The sequence below is a fragment of the Phyllostomus hastatus genome, unplaced genomic scaffold (assembly GCF_019186645.2).
Source record: "Phyllostomus hastatus isolate PE091 unplaced genomic scaffold, TTU_PhHast_1.1 phas_contig_16, whole genome shotgun sequence".
NCBI classification, from domain to species: Eukaryota; Metazoa; Chordata; class Mammalia; order Chiroptera; family Phyllostomidae; genus Phyllostomus; species Phyllostomus hastatus.
In genome coordinates, this window is record NW_025333643.1 from 19,233,319 (window position 1) to 19,251,870 (window position 18,552).

At 40.7% G+C, this 18,552-nt stretch overlaps 1 protein-coding gene across 26 annotated transcripts in view; it reads right to left on the bottom strand.

Moving 5' to 3' along the window:
* Positions 1-18,552, bottom strand: part of CADPS (calcium dependent secretion activator) — a 461,254-nt gene that overhangs the window by 246,857 nt on the left and 195,845 nt on the right. For all 26 annotated transcript variants that reach the window (XM_045832207.1, XM_045832200.1, XM_045832201.1 and 23 more), the window contains exon 4: positions 6,039-6,119. In XM_045832207.1, the coding sequence (XP_045688163.1) occupies positions 6,039-6,119 (81 nt within the window). The remainder of the gene's footprint in view (positions 1-6,038; positions 6,120-18,552) is intronic.

The window sequence follows — 18,552 nt, forward strand, 5'->3', positions numbered from 1 at the left end:
TTACTGAGTGTTAACTGTGTATTGGCTAGTAATCTAAGCAGTTTACATGTTACCTCATTTAATTTCTCCAAAAACCCACTCAGGCTAGTGTCATTATTTATTCCTACTTTCTGGAGGAAAATGAGGCATAGAAATTAAAGCAATAATTAGTAGAATTGCATTTGAAACCCACAGTCCATGTTCTTAGCTGCCATATACCAGGGCAGAACTATCTGGCCCAAATGGCAACAGACCTGAGGTAAGCACTGTGGGCCTCTCAGCATGGTGACCCAGCACTTGTCAAAGATCTGGTGACAGCCAGTCCTCCACAGCAGGACCATTCCACTATTACCAGTGAATGTAGATGGTGGGCATAAAGGAAAGTGCAGGGGAATGTGGGGGAGAGCCTGGGCATAGTAAACAAGAATAAGAAGGTCTTGGTAGTAACTTGTCCAAATCAGCATCACAGGCATTATAAAGCATTTTTAACACAGGAATCATAGATTACTGGATTGGCTTCTTTGCTTAAACTCTTCTTTGAGTGGCTTGGTCTTACTTCCTTAGCTTTTATGAATTGGATGGACTCCTTGTCAGTGGAATGAATGTCAGGGGAACTCCTTGGCATTTAGATTTTTCCTTGAACTCAGATTTCCCTTGGTTCTTAGCTGCCTGACAAGGGCCAGAATCAGGGAGATGCTCCCTACAAACATTATTTCAGGCAAAAAAAAATGCACTAACTTCTGTGTTCATGGGCACTGTCCTAGTTCATGCTGTAGGGTGGATGCTGGGTACAGCAATGTTAATTTATAAGCTGGGACTAGTATCATCCTCTGATAGGAGAGCAATCCATTTTTTCCCAATTTTTGGCAATGTATGAAGCAGAACTTTTTTTTATCAGGGAAATATTAGATCTTATTTCTCTCCTGGGGGCATATTCTCATCAATGTTTGCAACAGGACCATGGAATAAGATGGGAATTTTGCTCTGCAGAGAGTATAGGTCTCAATGACAACTTCACATTTAAATGATAGCTTGAAAAAAACCTCTGCCACTTATACCACAAAAGCTGTATTACTTGTCTTACCTAATTAGGTCAAGAATTTTGGAATTTCACCCTAGAATGTGGCTGAAAGGACTGGCAAATATCAGCAGCACTAATGCCACAATCTGCCTATTTAAGCTTCAATGTTAACTGCTGATCACAAAATTTAAAAAACTTAGATTTAATTTCTGGATGAAATTTGAGAAACCTTTAATATCACCATGACAGGATTTGGGAAAATGTTTGAACAGGGATTAAGAAGTCTTTTCTACCAGATTACAACAACAACAACAACAACAACAACAACAACACCCACAAAAAACACACACACAAAAAAACATTTAGAGCTTGTGAAACTTTGAAGGCAGCATATGTCTGGTGTTCACAGCAAGGGTTCAGGCAGCTGTCCCTGTCTGATGATTCATAGGATGTTGGTGTGATTGGATTGATAGATGAAAGTGTCAGAATTGCACTTGCCTCCCTTCTCTCCTAAGAAAGGACAAACATGTGCCTTTCATATGTGTGCGATGGTGAGAATTCTGCTGGCCAAACCACCAGGGGTCCTACAACCTCTTTTCCAAGTTCCAAGGAAATCAAAGTGGAAAGAATTCAGAGCTCCAGGAGCCAGTTCTGCCTGATGCTATTGCTTCATTTGACCTTCTGGATAAACTGAAGAGAATTACACAGCAAATTTTTGTGGAAGAGAGAGAGCCATTTCCTGGAGGGGCAATCATCGGGGAGAGGGGACCTGGGGGCAGTCCTGTCCTGGCATAACTTCCTGTCTGTCATCTAACCACTGAAAAGAAAGAGCATGAAAGAAAGAGCTGCATAAAAGCATGCAGCTTCCTGCTTACTAGCTGGGTGAACTTGAGCACATCACTCAAACTCTCTGATGTGCCTAAAATGGGGAGAATTATTGTAACTTCTAGGATTGTTTGTCATAGGTATAAAGAAACTCTCAAGTTTAGGTGAAACTGCACAGCTTGACACATTTAATAAAGGACTGATTAGCAAAGAGGTCAGGATGAGGTAAGGTGAAGGCCTGGGTGAAGGGCATGTTGGAGCTGTGGATTGGGGTGATGAGGAAAATGAGGACCTGTATTTGGGAAGGCATTTTGTAATGGTGATGTATTTATACTGGTTAGGACTGCAGATTCTGGTCATTGGGTGACCTGGGCCAAGTCCTATGATATTTCTGTTTCAGCCTCTTTTGAAATGGGAATGATGATAGTGTACTTTTCATAAGGTTATTGGAGGGTTAGATAGGCTATCAAATATAAAATGCTTAGAAGAGGAGTCTGGCACATAGTAAGTACCATGTAAGTGATAGTTAATAATTTTGGGCATGTCTTGGGGTTTCTCCCAATTCCTGTTGACCACTCCACCCACAGCTTGACCTCTTAGGTACCACCCTCACCCCCAGTGGTGTATTTCCAGTATCTGTGGTTCAGTGAGGTCCTCACCCACTTTCAACAGTGGATTAATTAATTGCTCTAGGGGCTGCCCCTTGAACAAAATTGGGCCAATCAGAGGGCCAACTCTTAAAATTGTGAATCTGAAGGTGGCAGTGAGAAAAGGGGAAAGGGGAAATAGAGATAAAGATTGGAAAGAGACATTGACTGGCTAAATGAGTCCTTATTTGGCCATATTGGAAACATGCTGAGCTGTGTAGCATCCATTTCCTATCTGAGAAGCCTAGGAAGCTGGTTTGTAGAGAAAAAAGGAGTAATCAATGGGGCACACAGAGTTAACAGACGAGGGAAGTCCTGACCACTTGGTGGTCCCTGGGTTCACTTCCTTCTTGGGTTTTAGCTGCATCTTGCCATGGGCTCTGTGAGACACTCTGATCCCCTTGTCTGTCTTCTGAGGAATTAATCCCATCTGCTAGAGTTGGTGCCTCTACCTTTCATTAAAAATGTTCTACTCATCTTTTAGTTCAGAGAACAGAGTGGATCATGTATGGATAACATCTGTATCCAGGAATTTCTGGTTTTGATATTTATAGGAACTGTTGTTCAGCCATATGAATTGAATTGCACACCCTGATAAAATTCACTGTTATGCAGGAAATAGAAAAATCAGGGCATGCTAAAACAAGAGAAGCAGAGGTGCTTTGGTGTCAGTATCTCTTTGTGAATTAGCCAATATCTGACATCTTGATGTTTAATTTTTAGTATATGAGTTATTTCTCAATTTTCCTCAGTATTACCCAGGCTGGTTTTAAGCAAAAAGAATTTGTTTTTCTTGGAAACCAAGTAAACTGAGGGAAAAGCAGTTCCATGGCCAAGTCTCCAGAATAAGTGGATCCAGGGACTTGAACATGCTGAGGATTTCAGTATATTCCCTGTTTTGCTTTTTCTTTGTGTGTTGGCTTTATTTTTTCCTCTTCTTTTCCCTACATGGAAGAATTAAAATGGCTTCAGAGATCTTTCTGCCACTAAAAGGCACAGCCCTGTTGGTGTGCAGTCCATAGGTCACAGGGAAAGGATTCATTGATTTAGTTGCATCAGGCATCCATTTCTGGACACATCACAGTGGTCAGGACAGGCTGAAAATTGTGATTGGTCCTGCTTAGGTGAAGAGCTCACTTCTAAGACCAACTAAATGTGGCAAGGGGCCACTGGTATGAATGAACACTGACTGCAGAAGACAGTTAGTTTCAAGGATAGCAGGAGATAATTGGTGGTAGACTACCTCGTAAAAATTCTCTATATCCTAAATGTTTGGAGGACCTTCCATCTACAACTAAGTATTTTCTGTTCTCCATAAATAATGACCAAGATTCTCTTTAACTACGTACTTCATTATCTAAGAAAGTTTAGTTCTAAGTTATTAATAATATCCTACTTTGCATCAGAATAACTGGTAGTATGGGCTGGAGAGAGAGTTCTTTAATCTATTGTTTGGAGATGAGCAACTTGGCTCACTATATAACTGTTATTCATCCATGGTCTTTTAAAAATTAAAAGTAGCCTATACTAGGCCTGAAAGTAAACTAAAATAAAGGTGTCATGATCTTGTTTTTGAAGTGTGTGTGTATGTGATTTTCTTTAAATGGAATGAATACTTAGTTGGGGATGTAATAGTTGTCTAAAGGCAGCAAATATACCAAGTGACCTCCATTTTCTGGATAATTTGCTGAGTAGACACTGAGTTTGCAAAAGTAAATGCTAAAGCCATATTGATGTTTATTCCTATGTTAAGCAGGGTTTTCAAACATAAGAGCCTTTTACAACTAATTTTAGCCAAATTCATAACTGAATTATTATTTTTAATCACCAGACTGACTCTATTATAAACTTTAAAGGTGTCCAAAAATAATATATAAAACATTTCAACAAAACTGTTTGAGCACAAGTGAGGATTTATATACTTCTTGAAATCTGTTTGGCTTCTCTTCTAGTAGAATTCCCTTCCATGTGTTCAAGTCCTGAGACACTTCTTTCCGTAAAGAGAAAAGATGAATGCCAAGCTCTACTGTCTGCTCATTCTCCCCACCACCTCTCATAGCCCCTGCGCTCACATGTACACATGGCCTTCAGCTACCATAGGAACCAGTAAGATTGCTTATTTAAAATTTTGGCATTTTGTTTTTCATAGATGTTATCTGTATTAATTATAATTTTAAAAATATTACATATTTTTATTAATGCATTTGGTCCCTCACTTTTAAATATTGTACCTGGAGTGAGTGCCTCACCTTTGCTGCAGCTGTGATATTTGGACAAACTTGAGTTAAAGGGCAGTGTAGCCTCTTAACAGTTCCTCAAACTGGATTTCCCATCTCTAAAGTAAGAGTGATAACTGAAAAGTCCTTATAGGGTAGTTTTGAGATAGTACATGTAAGGCATTTAGTATGCTTGACTCAGAGTTGGCAATCAGTATATACTGCTAGAATTACTACTGTTAATGATAATACAAATGGTAAGGATAGAAATCCAATCTACTGGGAGACTCAGACACATAAATGAATCATCACCATTCAATGAACTGTTATAATAAAGGTTCATATGTGGCATAGAAAAAGCACAGAAGTGGGGAGAGCTAACTGCTAAGCTTATAGAGAAGGGGTTTTAAGTTGAAGGCTGGGCTGAAGGAGAGAAGAAAGGTCATTCCAGGTTAAAACCTCAGTGGGTACAAAGACAGTAAGGCTGGAAAGGGCTTGGAATATCCAGACAGAGACATTTTCTATAGCTGAAATGGGGCATTCTGGTGGGAAAGTTGTGGGAGCGATGTCAATGAGAAAAGACATGGTCTATGGATTAAGAGACTTGGATAGAATTCTAAGGAAGTTAGATTTTGTTTTGGGGACAATTTGGGATTCTACTGAATACCTTAAGGTTCCATTTTGACATGTTCACATACAAGTTTTAGAATGGCAACTACATACATAATGCAGGACAGGAGAGTGGGAGGGATTGGAGCCAAGGATACCCACTAGGGGGCTATTTTAAGATTCAGTAGTAGAGGATGAAGGTGTGAATGAAAGTACTAGCAGTGGTGCTAGAAAGCAGCAAAGGATCTGAGACACACTTAAGAGGTGGAACCAATGAACATGGTGGTTGGTTGGGTGTGAAATGTGAGGAAGAAGGAGAAGTTGAGAATGATTAGGAGGTTTTATCTGTAGTAATTAGACAAAGGGTAGTGAGGAGTAAATGTAGGTATATGTATGTGGTGAGAGGGAAAAGATAAGGAGCCAGATTTGCAACACATTCCACTTGAAATGCCAGGGAACTGTCCTCATTGAAATGCTCAGTAGACAGTTGGAAATATCAGTCTTGGACTCAGGAGAAAGGTGAGGCTGGAGTCTGGGTAAAGACTGGAGTATAGCAAACACATGTGATATCTCTGGGAGAGTTGCCCTGACAAAGGAGGGTGGAGGCCTTATCAGAGTGATTGTCCTCATAATTTTCCTTCTCTGCTTCTCAGTTTTATCTTTTGATGGCCCTTAGTAATCTGTGTCTTTGTGTGTGGGACGTTGGCCTGGTTCCCTAGCAAATGTCCCCAGTGTCCTTACCCTGGCTATTTGGTCTGCCATTTGGAGTCGTCCGTCCAGCTCCCGTCGGATCTGTGCTGCCTGCTCGTCCGGATTGTCCAGCTGCATGGAAGCACAAACATGGAGACTTTCAGCCTGAGTGACAAAAGCCAGGAAACTCACAACTTTCCCGTTTAAACCCCACTCTGGCACCCAAGGGCACATTTCAGTGTAAGTTAAGATTGTTGTAACAGACCTAGTTTGAATGAAATCCCAGGTTAAATTCTTTTAGGCAGAGTGTGAAGTGCCTGGCAGTTGCTAAGAAAGATGTCCAGATGAGCATGTACAAAAATCACTCCTGAATTGCCAGGCAGCACTGTTTCTAATGGGGCTCCATGTAGCACTCCATTTTGGTCCAATGAAGAAAGTGCTTACCTGGCAGACATACAAGGAAGGACATGGTAATGCAACTATTAATAATGTATGGAGCATGCCCTGGCTGGTATGGCTCAGTGGATTGAGCACTGTCCTGAGAACCAAAGAGCTGCTGGTTTGATTCCTGGTCAGGGCACATGCCTGGGCTGCGGGCAAGGTCCCTAGTAGGGTCATGTGAGAGGCAACCACACACTGATGTTTCTCTTCCCCTCTCTCTCCCTCCCTTCCCCTCTCTCTAAAAATAAATAAATAAAATCTTTAAAAAATAATGTATGGAGCAGAGTGTGTATCAATAGTGCCTACATGGCACATATTCTGCTACTGTCCCATCGCTGGACCATGGGACGTTAATCATTCATTGTTTTCCTTCTCAATGAGTTGTTGCAACCAGCACCCTAGAAGGCCATTACCACTCAGCTGTCTTCCTTTATTGTTAGAGCTATTAGGATACCCGGATCAGAGTACCCTAGCCTGAATAAATCTGGGTAATACCCTAACATCTCTGGTTTCGGTTTTCCCATCAATAGGATGAAGGAGAGGTGTGGGTTATGTAATCTCCATCTTCCTATGAGTCTATGAAAAAGATTGGCAACCAAGTAGTTAATATTGTAGGCTTTCAGGGCCATAAGGTAGATCTCTGTTGCAATAACTCAACTCTCCTAATGAAGTTATGAAAACAGCCATAGACAATATGTAAATAAATGAGCACTGCTGTGTTCCAATAACATTTTATGTACAACAACAGGTGGCGGGCCATAGCTGCTGATTACTGCCCTATAAATTAACATTCTGTCTTTATTTCCAAGCAAGCCTAGCTTTATCCTTCAAACTGTAATTGAGTCTGCTGTGCTCAGTAATTTATGATTAATTTTAATCACAGTAAAGTTTAATAAGTATGGAAGAATAACATTCAAACAGGATGGGCTTTATTCCTATTTTTAGTATATAGCAAATCACAGCAAAAAGTAGTGTGAGAAGTCTGTGAGTTTTCTAAATCCCTTTCTTTTAAAAGCCACTTTTATTCATAAATTTGAAAATGATGAAATTTAATTCAAAACTTTAAAAATGAGAACTCAGCTTCATGCAAAAAAAAGTCTCATTTCTGCTATAAAATGGTATAGAAAAGAAGTTATTTGCACTAAGAGGTAAATAAGGAGACTAGAAAATGTATGATCATACTTTTGAAGCATCAGGACTAGTCATCTTTGTTTTGTTTTACAAAATGCATAGAAATTTGAGTGGCTTTATGCTGTCTATTTTTTATCACCCTATTCAATTCAGAATGGAGTTGCCTTATCTTCTCCCTCCCACAGTTTTGAGGAGCAGGACTGATTCCTAGACCATAAGGACTGCAAATTTTGGCCATATATTCTATGGTACCATTTTCCAAAGGGTGTTCTGCTGAACATCAATCTTATTGGATATTCCAGAAGAAAGGTTTCCAGGAGGGCTCCAGAGAAATGGTCAAATATGTTTGGGAAAATTCTGTGTTGAAATGTATGAAGTCCCTGAGAAGTTCTACAATAAGGATATCTGTCAGACTTTGACCAACTCAGTTATTTTTTAACTTAAATTTAAATGTTCTATTTTTTGCATAATGTCCAAAGAACAGGAGTTGGAAATTCTGTTCTAAACAGAGAACCACCTGAAAACAGTCACATTTGCTGACCCTCAGTCCATTGATCACTGCTTGCCATTGGGTGCACGTGGGAAACATGGTATCCCCAGTGTTGTTTTTAAGCTCTAATGAGCTATTTTTATTTGATTCCTTTGGAAGCCCAACACTTCTTCAGATCCTGGCACAAACCCACTAAGGACACTCAGAAATGTCTTGTTCAAAATATGTATGCAAAGGAAGCATCTGACTATTTCATTGAGAAGGAGCAAAGCAATTTGGTGAGGGGCCAATGCTGGGAATTCTGTCAGAAGATATGGTGCTCACAGAGGTTAAAACTGAAAATGGAAAACAGTACAAAAGAACCATCCCTGTTACTAAGTTGTGCAGAGGCATCTGACTTCTCCCTCTGGCCCTGTCAAATGCAACTAGAAATAGCAGAGAACGATGGCAATGAAAACAAGCAGGCTAGGACTACATTAAACTTCATTCATTAATTTATTGGTTTACTCATTTACTCATTCATTCATCAGGTTTCTATGGAATGTCTTTATATGCCAAGACACTGGAACACAGAAAAGAACAAGGCAGACCCAGACCCTGCCTCCACGAAGCTTAAATCTAACAAGAACAAGCATGGTAATTGAACAACTGGGCACAAAAGAAAGGGGTTGGTATTTACTGATGCCTATATCAAGCCCAGGTACCCCAAGACCTATATTTCAGTCTTTTCTAAAGGTTTCCAAGGAATAGATGTTCACGTTCATTCTTCCAAGAAGAGGACTTTGGGGTCAGAAAATGTTGCTACCTGTTGAAAATGTATAATACATGTCAGCATAATAAAGAGTCTGAGAAATTCTAGAGTAAATAAGACTAACTCCATTTAGCTTTGTCTTTTACACACTTATGTCACTGAAAGCAAATATTCCACAGAGCAGTGTGGGAAATTCCACTAACTTTATGAGGTAGGTATCATTATTACCCCATTTTACAGAGGAAAAACCTGAGTCTCAGTCAGGTTCAGGATCCTGCCCAAGGTCCCACAGCTGAGAAAGTGGTATGAGCCATTTGAAATGGGCTCTGACCTCCTTAAACTGTAACTCTTTTGCTCTGTGCTATGTTGGCTTCCTCTTAAATGCCCTGTTTGGTTTTCCAGTTGGTCCTGAAGTTAACTAACCCAGTGCCTTCACTTTGTTCCTTGTACACATGGGTTGATTTCACACACAGAGCCTCCAAACTGGGGAATGCAGCAGAGAAATTGTCTACCCTTGGTCATCTGTCATGACTGGCTGATTTCTTCTGGTTTCTGGGGAGGCTGTTAAAGAGTCTCCCTACCCTCAAGAAATAATAGCAATAGGGGTGCCCTTATCCCGGCTCTTCCACTTAGTAGCTGTGTGACCTTAGGCAGTTACTTAACCTCTCTGTGCTTCATCTGAATGATCACAATAATAACTCTACCTAAGGCTGTCATGAAAATTCACTGAGACAACAGATATAAAGTGCTCAGCCAAGTGCTTGGTAAGCAGCAAACCCTCAGGAAATGGTGGCTGTCCTCAGTGTTATTAGGGCAGCCCATGCTGGCTATATTTCTGACATGGGCCACAATGGGGTGTCGAAGATTCAGAGGAGAATGCACCAGATGGGACAGTTTCCCTTCCTGAAGTGGATGTGTGGTCTTGGTTGAATAGCCTGCACAGAAAAGGAAGTTGATCCAGCACTCCCATTTCTCAACAAATTTCCCTGGCTTTTCAGTGTCTTTCACTTTCTCTAGGGTCAAGTCTCTGTTCCATCAGACTTTAATTAGCAGGGATGATTGGAAGGTGGACACTGCTGCCTGATAGCTAATGACCTGAAGGGAAGATGAAAACGGAAATGCAACTGAAGTTCCCTAAAATAGCCTGGCATGATAGAGAAGGACATCCTCAATCGAGGAGCTTGACAGCCCCAGTGCATGAAATCCAAAAATATAAAGAGAAATCAAGTAATTACCTTTTCAAGTACTGGAAAGAAAAAGCCAGAAAATGAGCTTCTATGGAAACAAGATTGTGTTTACTGCACTGGGCTTTTCCACTGAGGCAAGGAAAGATCCGCTGGTGAACCAGGCCAAGGGCAAACCTTTCCCATTGGCAGCTCATTAGGGTTAAAATATGGGCATGTGCATTAAGGCTCTTTACCTAATTAGACAATCTTCCTACTAGCAGAGGTCAAGCAGAAGCAGTGTGGTTGTTTTGATTTGCCAGCCAAATACTGGGAACCCTTTCCCCATGGTTTTCTTTGAAAGTCAAGGGGAACTGAGTTCAGTGCTGCCTAAGTTCAGACAGGTATCATCTAAGGCTTTCTAAGCCATCAGTTCAAACCCATCGTGAGACTTAGGAATCTTTCCAGCTCATGGCTATGCCCCTTCAGTCCATGTAAAGACAAAAACTCAGACTAGTGGGGCTGTTGGGCTAATTTGCACCTTCAGGGACACTGTGGTAAAGAACACATGCCTGGGAATCCAGTGGAGGTGAGCTTGTGCCCAGCTATTTCACTCCCTTGTTGCATGACCTTGTCAAGTCTCTTAGTCTCTCTGAGCCTCAGTTTCTTCAGTTGCAAAGTAGGGATCATTTTTACCTTGCATGGCTATTGAGAGGACTGAATGAGACAATGTGTGGCATGCTTTGAGGAAAATCAAGCAGACTTGGATCTCATTTTGGCTTTGCAATTTCCTTACTTAAAGGAATCCAACAAGTTACTAAACCTGCTTAAGCCTCAGTTTCCTCATCTGTAAAACTGGGATGTCACCTACCTCACCATGTTATTAGGATAATTAAGTGAAACGATAAGTGTGTGAAGCACCTAGCATGGCACTGGAACATAGGTCCTATAGTGTAGCAAATAGTTTATAGAATTATCTTTGTTTTAGGGTGGGCATTCATCAGATGTTAATTTCCCTCCCTGCCCTTTGTGATTCATGAAAGAAACCAGACACAGGAACTGTAAAACCCTGGAGTGGACATGAGATGCCTGTGCCTTAGCTGGAGGATCTTGGGTCAAAGTAAGGACCTCTCTATCATGATCCCTTCATCTGCATTTCCCAAACTTTTCTGCTCAAGTGTGCAATACATTTAAGCACCCCAACAACACATTTGGGGATATGCTCATCTATGTAATTCTTGTGTACTTCACTTTTCTTGTGTCCATGGACAGAAATTTTTGTGGAGGGGGAGTAGGGAGGAAGTGGCCCTACTATGCAAATGGATCCATATCTCAGTAAAAAGGCAGCCATATGTGAACACCCTGTCTAACCTCTAGGGTGATGGAGAAGTCATCATAGGGCCCAGGCTTAGAGCCTCCTCATTAAACTCAATCCCCAGAGGACTGACTTTGACAGTGTGTCAGGGGGATGTCCTTGAGTCGTACTTTTCATTAGGAATGCCTGAATTCTCCGGTGCTCACATGTTATGATGATATGGAGGTGAGGCTAGTTCTGGACTCTTCCAAAGTCATCATTTTGCAGCTGCAAGGCAGCCTTTGGTTAAGTAAAGAGGAGGTGTGATTCAAATATGTAGACAATTTAAATACAACTAAGCAGATTACTTTATGCATTATTTGAATAATTGTTCTGGCTTCTGGAAAAATCTATGATACACACAGTCTCAGAGCAAATAGACCTACTTCAGCATAAAAACTAAAATGAAAATGATTCAGACTTGTGTCTGGAAGGAGCTTTAGAGATGATGTAGTGACCTCAGGTTGGGGTGCATGCCCTGCTGAGATCTTTAGCCTATGGGCATTCTGTCCCCTTTCAGAAGGCTTCACTGGGTCTCTCGCTGAGGCTTTGGAAGGGCTGCCTTCCTCCTACTGCCAGGTCTTTGCACATGCTGCTCCTTATGCCAGGTGCACTTTCTCTTAGTGTCCCCCTTGACTGGTAATTGCCTCTTGTCCTTCATCCCTCACCTTTGCAGCACATTCCTCTTTGACTCTCACAAATGTGGTGAGTTTCTCCTATCACATGCTTTCTAGGCACTATGTACCTCTCCTTTATTAGCATTTGTCACAATTGTAATTTTACATGTATTCCAGTGATCATTGACATTTACCTACCAGCTGTCAGGTCTGCAGGGGCAGTGATGAGTATGACTTTGCTCATGTCTGCAACCCTAGAACCTAGCCCAGTGTCACATACACACCAGGCTCTGATGATTGTCTGACCAACTAAAACACTGATTTAATTAACTGTGACATAAAGAGAGAAAGTGACATGCCCGCAGTCACACAATCATCAGTGAGAGAGCTAGGACCAAATTCCCAACCTGCTAATTTCTAGTTTGCTGTCTTGCAACTTAGTGGCTGTGTCGTTGGAAGTGCCATTCTTTGCAGAAATTGGGCAAAAAATAAACTTTGCAGGCCTATAAACAGTCTCAATCCTGATAAAGCATCTTTAATTCTGGGCTTTGGGGACTGAGGCAGGTGTGCTGTAAGCAGCTGCAGTGCAAGCCACCTGCTGACCTGGGTTTAGCTCAATCTGTTCTCCTGTTTCCTTTCCATTCTCAGGCTGCCCCTCAGGTCCCATGAATCAGTAGTGTCTGAGAAGGACGCTGCCAAGAGCTTCTGCCGAGTGGGGCTGAGGCACCTCCCTGTAAAGCACTCCTATCATCTGGTATGGCTTGCCTTTTCTCCACAACCCTACATTTTTTATCCTCTTTCAGAGACAAACTGTTCAGGGAATGCTGCCCTCCTGGTGTGCTAAAGTCTGGAAAGTTACAGCTGGGACAGTGTCAGGCCCCAGCCTGATGATGTGGCTGCCCAAACTTTTGTTTTGGGGACATGCTGAGGTTTGGACTGTGGTTACCTTATTGCATTCAGTGCATGGCTGCCACCTCCCAATCTCTTTTCATCCCTCTCTTACTGCCTGTCTCCCCTTTGTCCACCTCCAATGTGGAGGTTTAGAAGTGGTTGGCAGGTGCCCCGTCTCTACTGTCCAGGTTCAAATCCTTGCCTTTCCACTTGAAAGCTCAGGGATGCTGAGGAAGTTATCAGATCTTTCTGAGTCTCAGCTTTTTAACTTTTTCAACTCCCTTAACTCTAAAATAAGAATAATAATGGTAATAGCTACCTTGTAGGATTGATAAGAGGTTAAATGAGATGATGTGTGTATGATGATTACCAGGGAGCAGTCACTTTCAGTAAATCTTAGCAGTTCTTAGCACTTGGCATTCTGCAGCCTGCATACTTAATGCAAATTTGGATCTTAATTAAGGTAAGAAACCAAGCTTCAACCCTTAGAACAAAGAACATGAATTTTAGAATCAGAAAACCTTGAAATCAAACCTTACCTCTGCCCTGGCTGGTGTGGCTCAGTGGATTGAGTGCCAGCCTGCAAACTACAGGGTTACAGTTCGATTCCCAGTCTAGGGCACATGCCTGTGTTGTGGGCCAGGGCCCCAGTATGGGCTGTGTGAGAAGCAACCACACTTTGGTGTTTCTCTTTTTCTTCCCCCATCCCCTCTCTAAAAATAAATCTTAAAAAACAAAACAAAACAAAACAAAAAACAACCCTATCTCTTTTACACTCTCACAGTATGACCAGTGCCAGGGTATTCAACCATTCTGAGCAATTGTATCTGTAGCTCTAAAATAATACCACCAGAGGACTATTGCAATGGTGGTAATAATAGACATTTTCACACTGTAGGGGCTCAGCACATTGTGGGTTTATTATTATGTCTATTATTATTGCTAGGGTGAATCAGATTAAACCTGCAGCCATGCCTCCCATCTGAGCCTCTACCAGGACTCTGCTTCAGTGTTATTTGTAGCAAAAACATGGAGTTTGTTGTCCTATTCACACTCAATTACCTTCTGTTTTTTATAAAAATCTCCCAAGGAAATACTACCTCATTTGTGGAAGAGTTAAAATAAGAGCATTTGTGCCTTTCTTTATCATGTCCTAATTCTTCACCAAGAGAAGACCTTGAGTAGGTCAAAGTTTCCATTCTAAAGAACCTGCTTCTCTTTGATTGCAAAATGAGGGCTTTAGCTCCTAGAGTGTGTTAGCCAATAAGAACATCCTCTGCATTTGAGTCACCCATTTTGTGTCTTTGCTGGCTTCTGGCTATGCAGTAAATATAACACAAGAGCTCCAAAGGCAGTAATTCTCTGAGTAAGAACTAAATAAATACATAAAAAATACCCCAAACAGAAAACCAATCCATTCCTTTATGATTCTGCAGAGCCCAACCAATCTCTCCCCCTTCCCACTCCACTCCTGGAGTGACTTCAGTCTTTTCCACCATTTCAAATCTGACATATGATTCAGGGTCTGGTTCGAGACCCACTTCCTTCAGCAACCCTCCTTGATCACTTTAGTGATGTATCAACTAGCTATTATAGGCATTGTCTACCATGGGTGTCCAACCTGTGGCCATGGAGGCTGTATGCAGCCCAGAATGGCTATGAATGTGGACAAACACAAAATTGTAAATTTCCTTAAAACATTATAAGATTTTTATTGTGATTACATGCTGCAATGTATTTCATGTGTGGCCCAAGACAACTCTTCTTCTTCCAGTGTGGCCCAGAGATGCCAAAATGTTGGACACCCCTGAAAACCTTCTATGTGTTACATGTCTTCGATTTCCCTTCTCTGACACAATAGGTATAGGGCATAGTGGTCAGGGACCCTGGAATTGGAAACAGTCTGATCTGGGCTCAAATTTTTGCCCTGCCACTTACCAGATCTGTGACACTGGACAATATATCGAAATATCTATGTCTGTGATCTCATCTGCAAGTGGGAGTCCTAATAGTAACAATGCCAAGAGCAGAGGCTTGTTATGAGAATAAAAGAAGACATTACTCGTAAAGAATGTAACAGGTCCACAAAGTCAAGGTTATAATTAAGTGCTGTTGAGGCAACAGTCCATGGATTTTACCTAGCATGAAGGACACAATGGTGTTTTTTATTGGTCATCTTAATGATCTTCATATTTGGGCTTGGGAGACGGTCCAATTCACTGACACTATCTTGGCTACACAGGGAACTGAAACTATATAAAAAGAGTGGGCATTGCCTTTCTGAGTGGGAGTGTGGCAACTGAAGCTCATGGTATGGAAGCAGCAGGTAGTTTTGTGAAGAGACGATGCTGAGGGCTAGGTTGCTTAATCCCCAATTAATTGTGAAACTGTCTTCTAAATATCTTTTGAATCCATCTATTCTGTTAATCCACTTCCCTAGGCCAGACTGCCATGGTCTTTATCATGGACCTGTTTACAGACATCCTCTTTAATGCAGTTCTCAATCCTGGCAGCACATTAGAATCACCTGGGGGAAATGAGTGACAATCTCAATATCCCAGCTGCACCCAGACCAACTAAATCATTTGAGACTCAGGCATCAGTATTTTTTAAACTGTCCAGGTGATTTCAATGTGTGGTGAAGAATGAGAACCTCTACCAAAAGTTAGTGGCTCTCAAACTATGGTGCACCTAAGAGTCAACTAGAGAACTTGTTAAAACACAGAATCATGGGCCTCAGCCCAGTAGAGCTTTGATTGTAGATTTGGGGTAAGACGCAAGTATTTACTCCTAAACAAGTTCCCAAGTGATGCTGATGCTGTGAACCACAGTTTGAAAGCAAGGATCTCAAATCTATGACTAGCACTGCATCCTGCTCATCTTTTTGGAATGTGCATTTGCTCATGTTACTCTCCTATTTAAGACCCTTCAATTATTCTCCATTTTCCTCAGCAATAGAAGTCCCAGTCCCAGCCCCTGCGAAGCTTTCCAGCCTTATCTCAAGCTACTCTGTCTAGCCCTCCAGGCTCAGGCCATTCTGTACTTCTAGGTTCTCAAACATGACAGATTCTTTTGTGGCCCCAGGCTAATTGCACTACTCTACCGTATTCCTGTGGCTAACACTCATTAACCCTCCTTCCAGCCTCAATATTGCTCTCTCAGAAACCTTCTTGGCCCCAACCAAGATCACATTCTCTAGGCCCCCATAATAATCTGAACCTTTTTTTTATCACTCCCATCACATTTGCATTATTTGCTCCAGGACATGTTCTCTGTAAGACCATGAATGCCTGGAGGATAGGGACCTTGTCTGTTTTATTCACAATAAAATCTCCAGTGACTGGTGCATGGCAGGTGAGCAAGAAAATATGCAGAATTAAATTTGAGATGGAGATAATGATATCTGACTGGTAGGGTTGTTTTGATGAGTTAATAAGATAGGTGTGTCCAAGCACTTAGTGTCGTGTCTGACAATAGGTGCTCAGTTCATGACCTAAATAGAAATCTGAATGCAAATGGTTTACACTTTAAAAAATTCTTGTTGAGTGTATAGGAAAAATTTAAGGGCAGAGGGACTAGAGAAAAACTGACTAAAGTGGTGTGAATACCAGAGATGAAAACCAATTAAACTCTGGGAGTCTCAGTTTCCTCATTTGGATACTAGAGGTATTAATACTCAACCCAAGATTAAAAAATATTTTTTGAAAATTTGCTTTGTCCTAGGCATTGTACTATGAGCTGTGAGAGCAAGTTAAACACAGAACGTGCCTTCTCTATAAGAGCTAACATATATTGAATATTGAGTACTACGGCCTGGCCTCATACCAAGTGCTTAATCCTTGAGCTAGGTATTACTATTACAATCAATATCATGTTATAGATGAGGAAGCTGAGGCTCAGGGTATTAAAGTAACATCACAAAGAAGTGGTAGAGCTGGGATTCAAATTCAGTTCTGAGCCCAGAGTCATGCTTTGAACCATCTCACCATCACAACACACAGTCAGGATAACTTTAAGAATTCTTTCAAAAGCAGAAAAGAAGGATTATTTTTCAAAATTATTGAAGTGTTAAACAAATGTAAATTATTATTTTTATTGTCATTAGTTTTGGATTTAGTTATTACTAATTTCTGAAATTCTGTTCAGGTAGCCAATTTTGATGTGAATATTATTGGAAATAAAATACCTTTTGTGCTATTTAATAATGTTGATATCTCAACAGCATCAAATTGTGGTAAAAAGCAATGTGAACTGGAAAGAATAATGCTTCCAATGGGAAGTCCAGAAAACATCCAACCATGTCTAAAATACCTCTATATACTAATAAAATCAAGTGCTTTTGCTAAAAATGCCCATTATTTTAAGAGAAGTGAAATTTATTTTATATCTATAATGCAGTATAAAAGTTACTCACAAGGTCAAAATGAAACCAAGTAACTTAGCTTCTACAATTACGGCTTAGTGAATGTACATGTGCATACAGGTTGAATGTGTGTATAACAGAGATGTCAAGCAGTAGCAAACATGCAGAACCCTAAATTATAGAGCTGTACATATCAATTAAAATTGAGGCAAAGTGGTATAATTTCCAGGGTATGTGAGAACTGTGACATGCACCTCTTGTTTCCTTTGAGCAATATGTCACAAATACAAGACATGCTTAATTTCTAGTCTCAGGCTGATCATTACACTCATAGCTGATAGAAATTGGATCTATTTATAAGTCTACCCATATATATCATTATCTCGTTTTTCTTGCCCTGCAGATTGTGTCTGCATAGGTAATACCATTGTTCGACCCCCCAAAATATTTATGAAGCTCGTGTTTCACCTTGGTTAAGACCTGTCAAAGGAACAGTTAAATCCTGGTATGAAATCCATAACCAAACAGATATATTTTTATTAGTTATTTTAAAAGTGTCAGTGAGCAAGAGGAAGAGCTCACATTATTGGGACAAAGTCCCAAATTTTCCAATAGAGGGGAAAATAGAAATGACAAAACATACCCCAAATTATATTGTCAGCATTTATAAAATTCTTCCTGCCTGCAATATACTTATGTGCTACAGATGAACAAAGGCACCAGGACGTCATCTATTCTAACAAATGTAACAGTTCTCAATTTATTTATTGGAATATATCAATGACTGCTGCTCTTGCCATACTCAGCAAGTTAGAAGTGGTTGGGGAGGTTCAGAAGTAGAAGATTTTGTATTTTCAATGAAGTTAGAGTCAATAATCCTATGTCAATCATAAGCAAGGATAACCATATGTTATACTAGAAATATAAGTAAATATTGAAAAAGCACATTTAAAATGGGGGACATATTTATCAGGATTGGCTAATTTATTCCATGGTAACAAATTAAACCTGAAATCTCAGTGTCTTAGGAAAACAATGGTTTATTTCTTGTTTATCCTACATGTCCAATGATTATGAGGGACTGTGTTTCATCGTTACTCAGGGACTTGGGAAGATGGAAGTGCCACCACTGTGGGACTCTGCCATCTCAATATGTGGTTTCCAGGCTCACCATGATAGGAAAATATAGCACATGGAGAACTCATAGCCTGTTTGCTGGAACCAGCATATGGCCCTAAGTTAACTGTAAGCGAAGCTAGAAAATGTAAGGGAATGCATAAAATGACTGGTGAGCATTACTGTCTCTGCCACAGAAAACTACTATGAATTCTGGTTAGAGCATTTTTAACACAAAGTATCTTTAA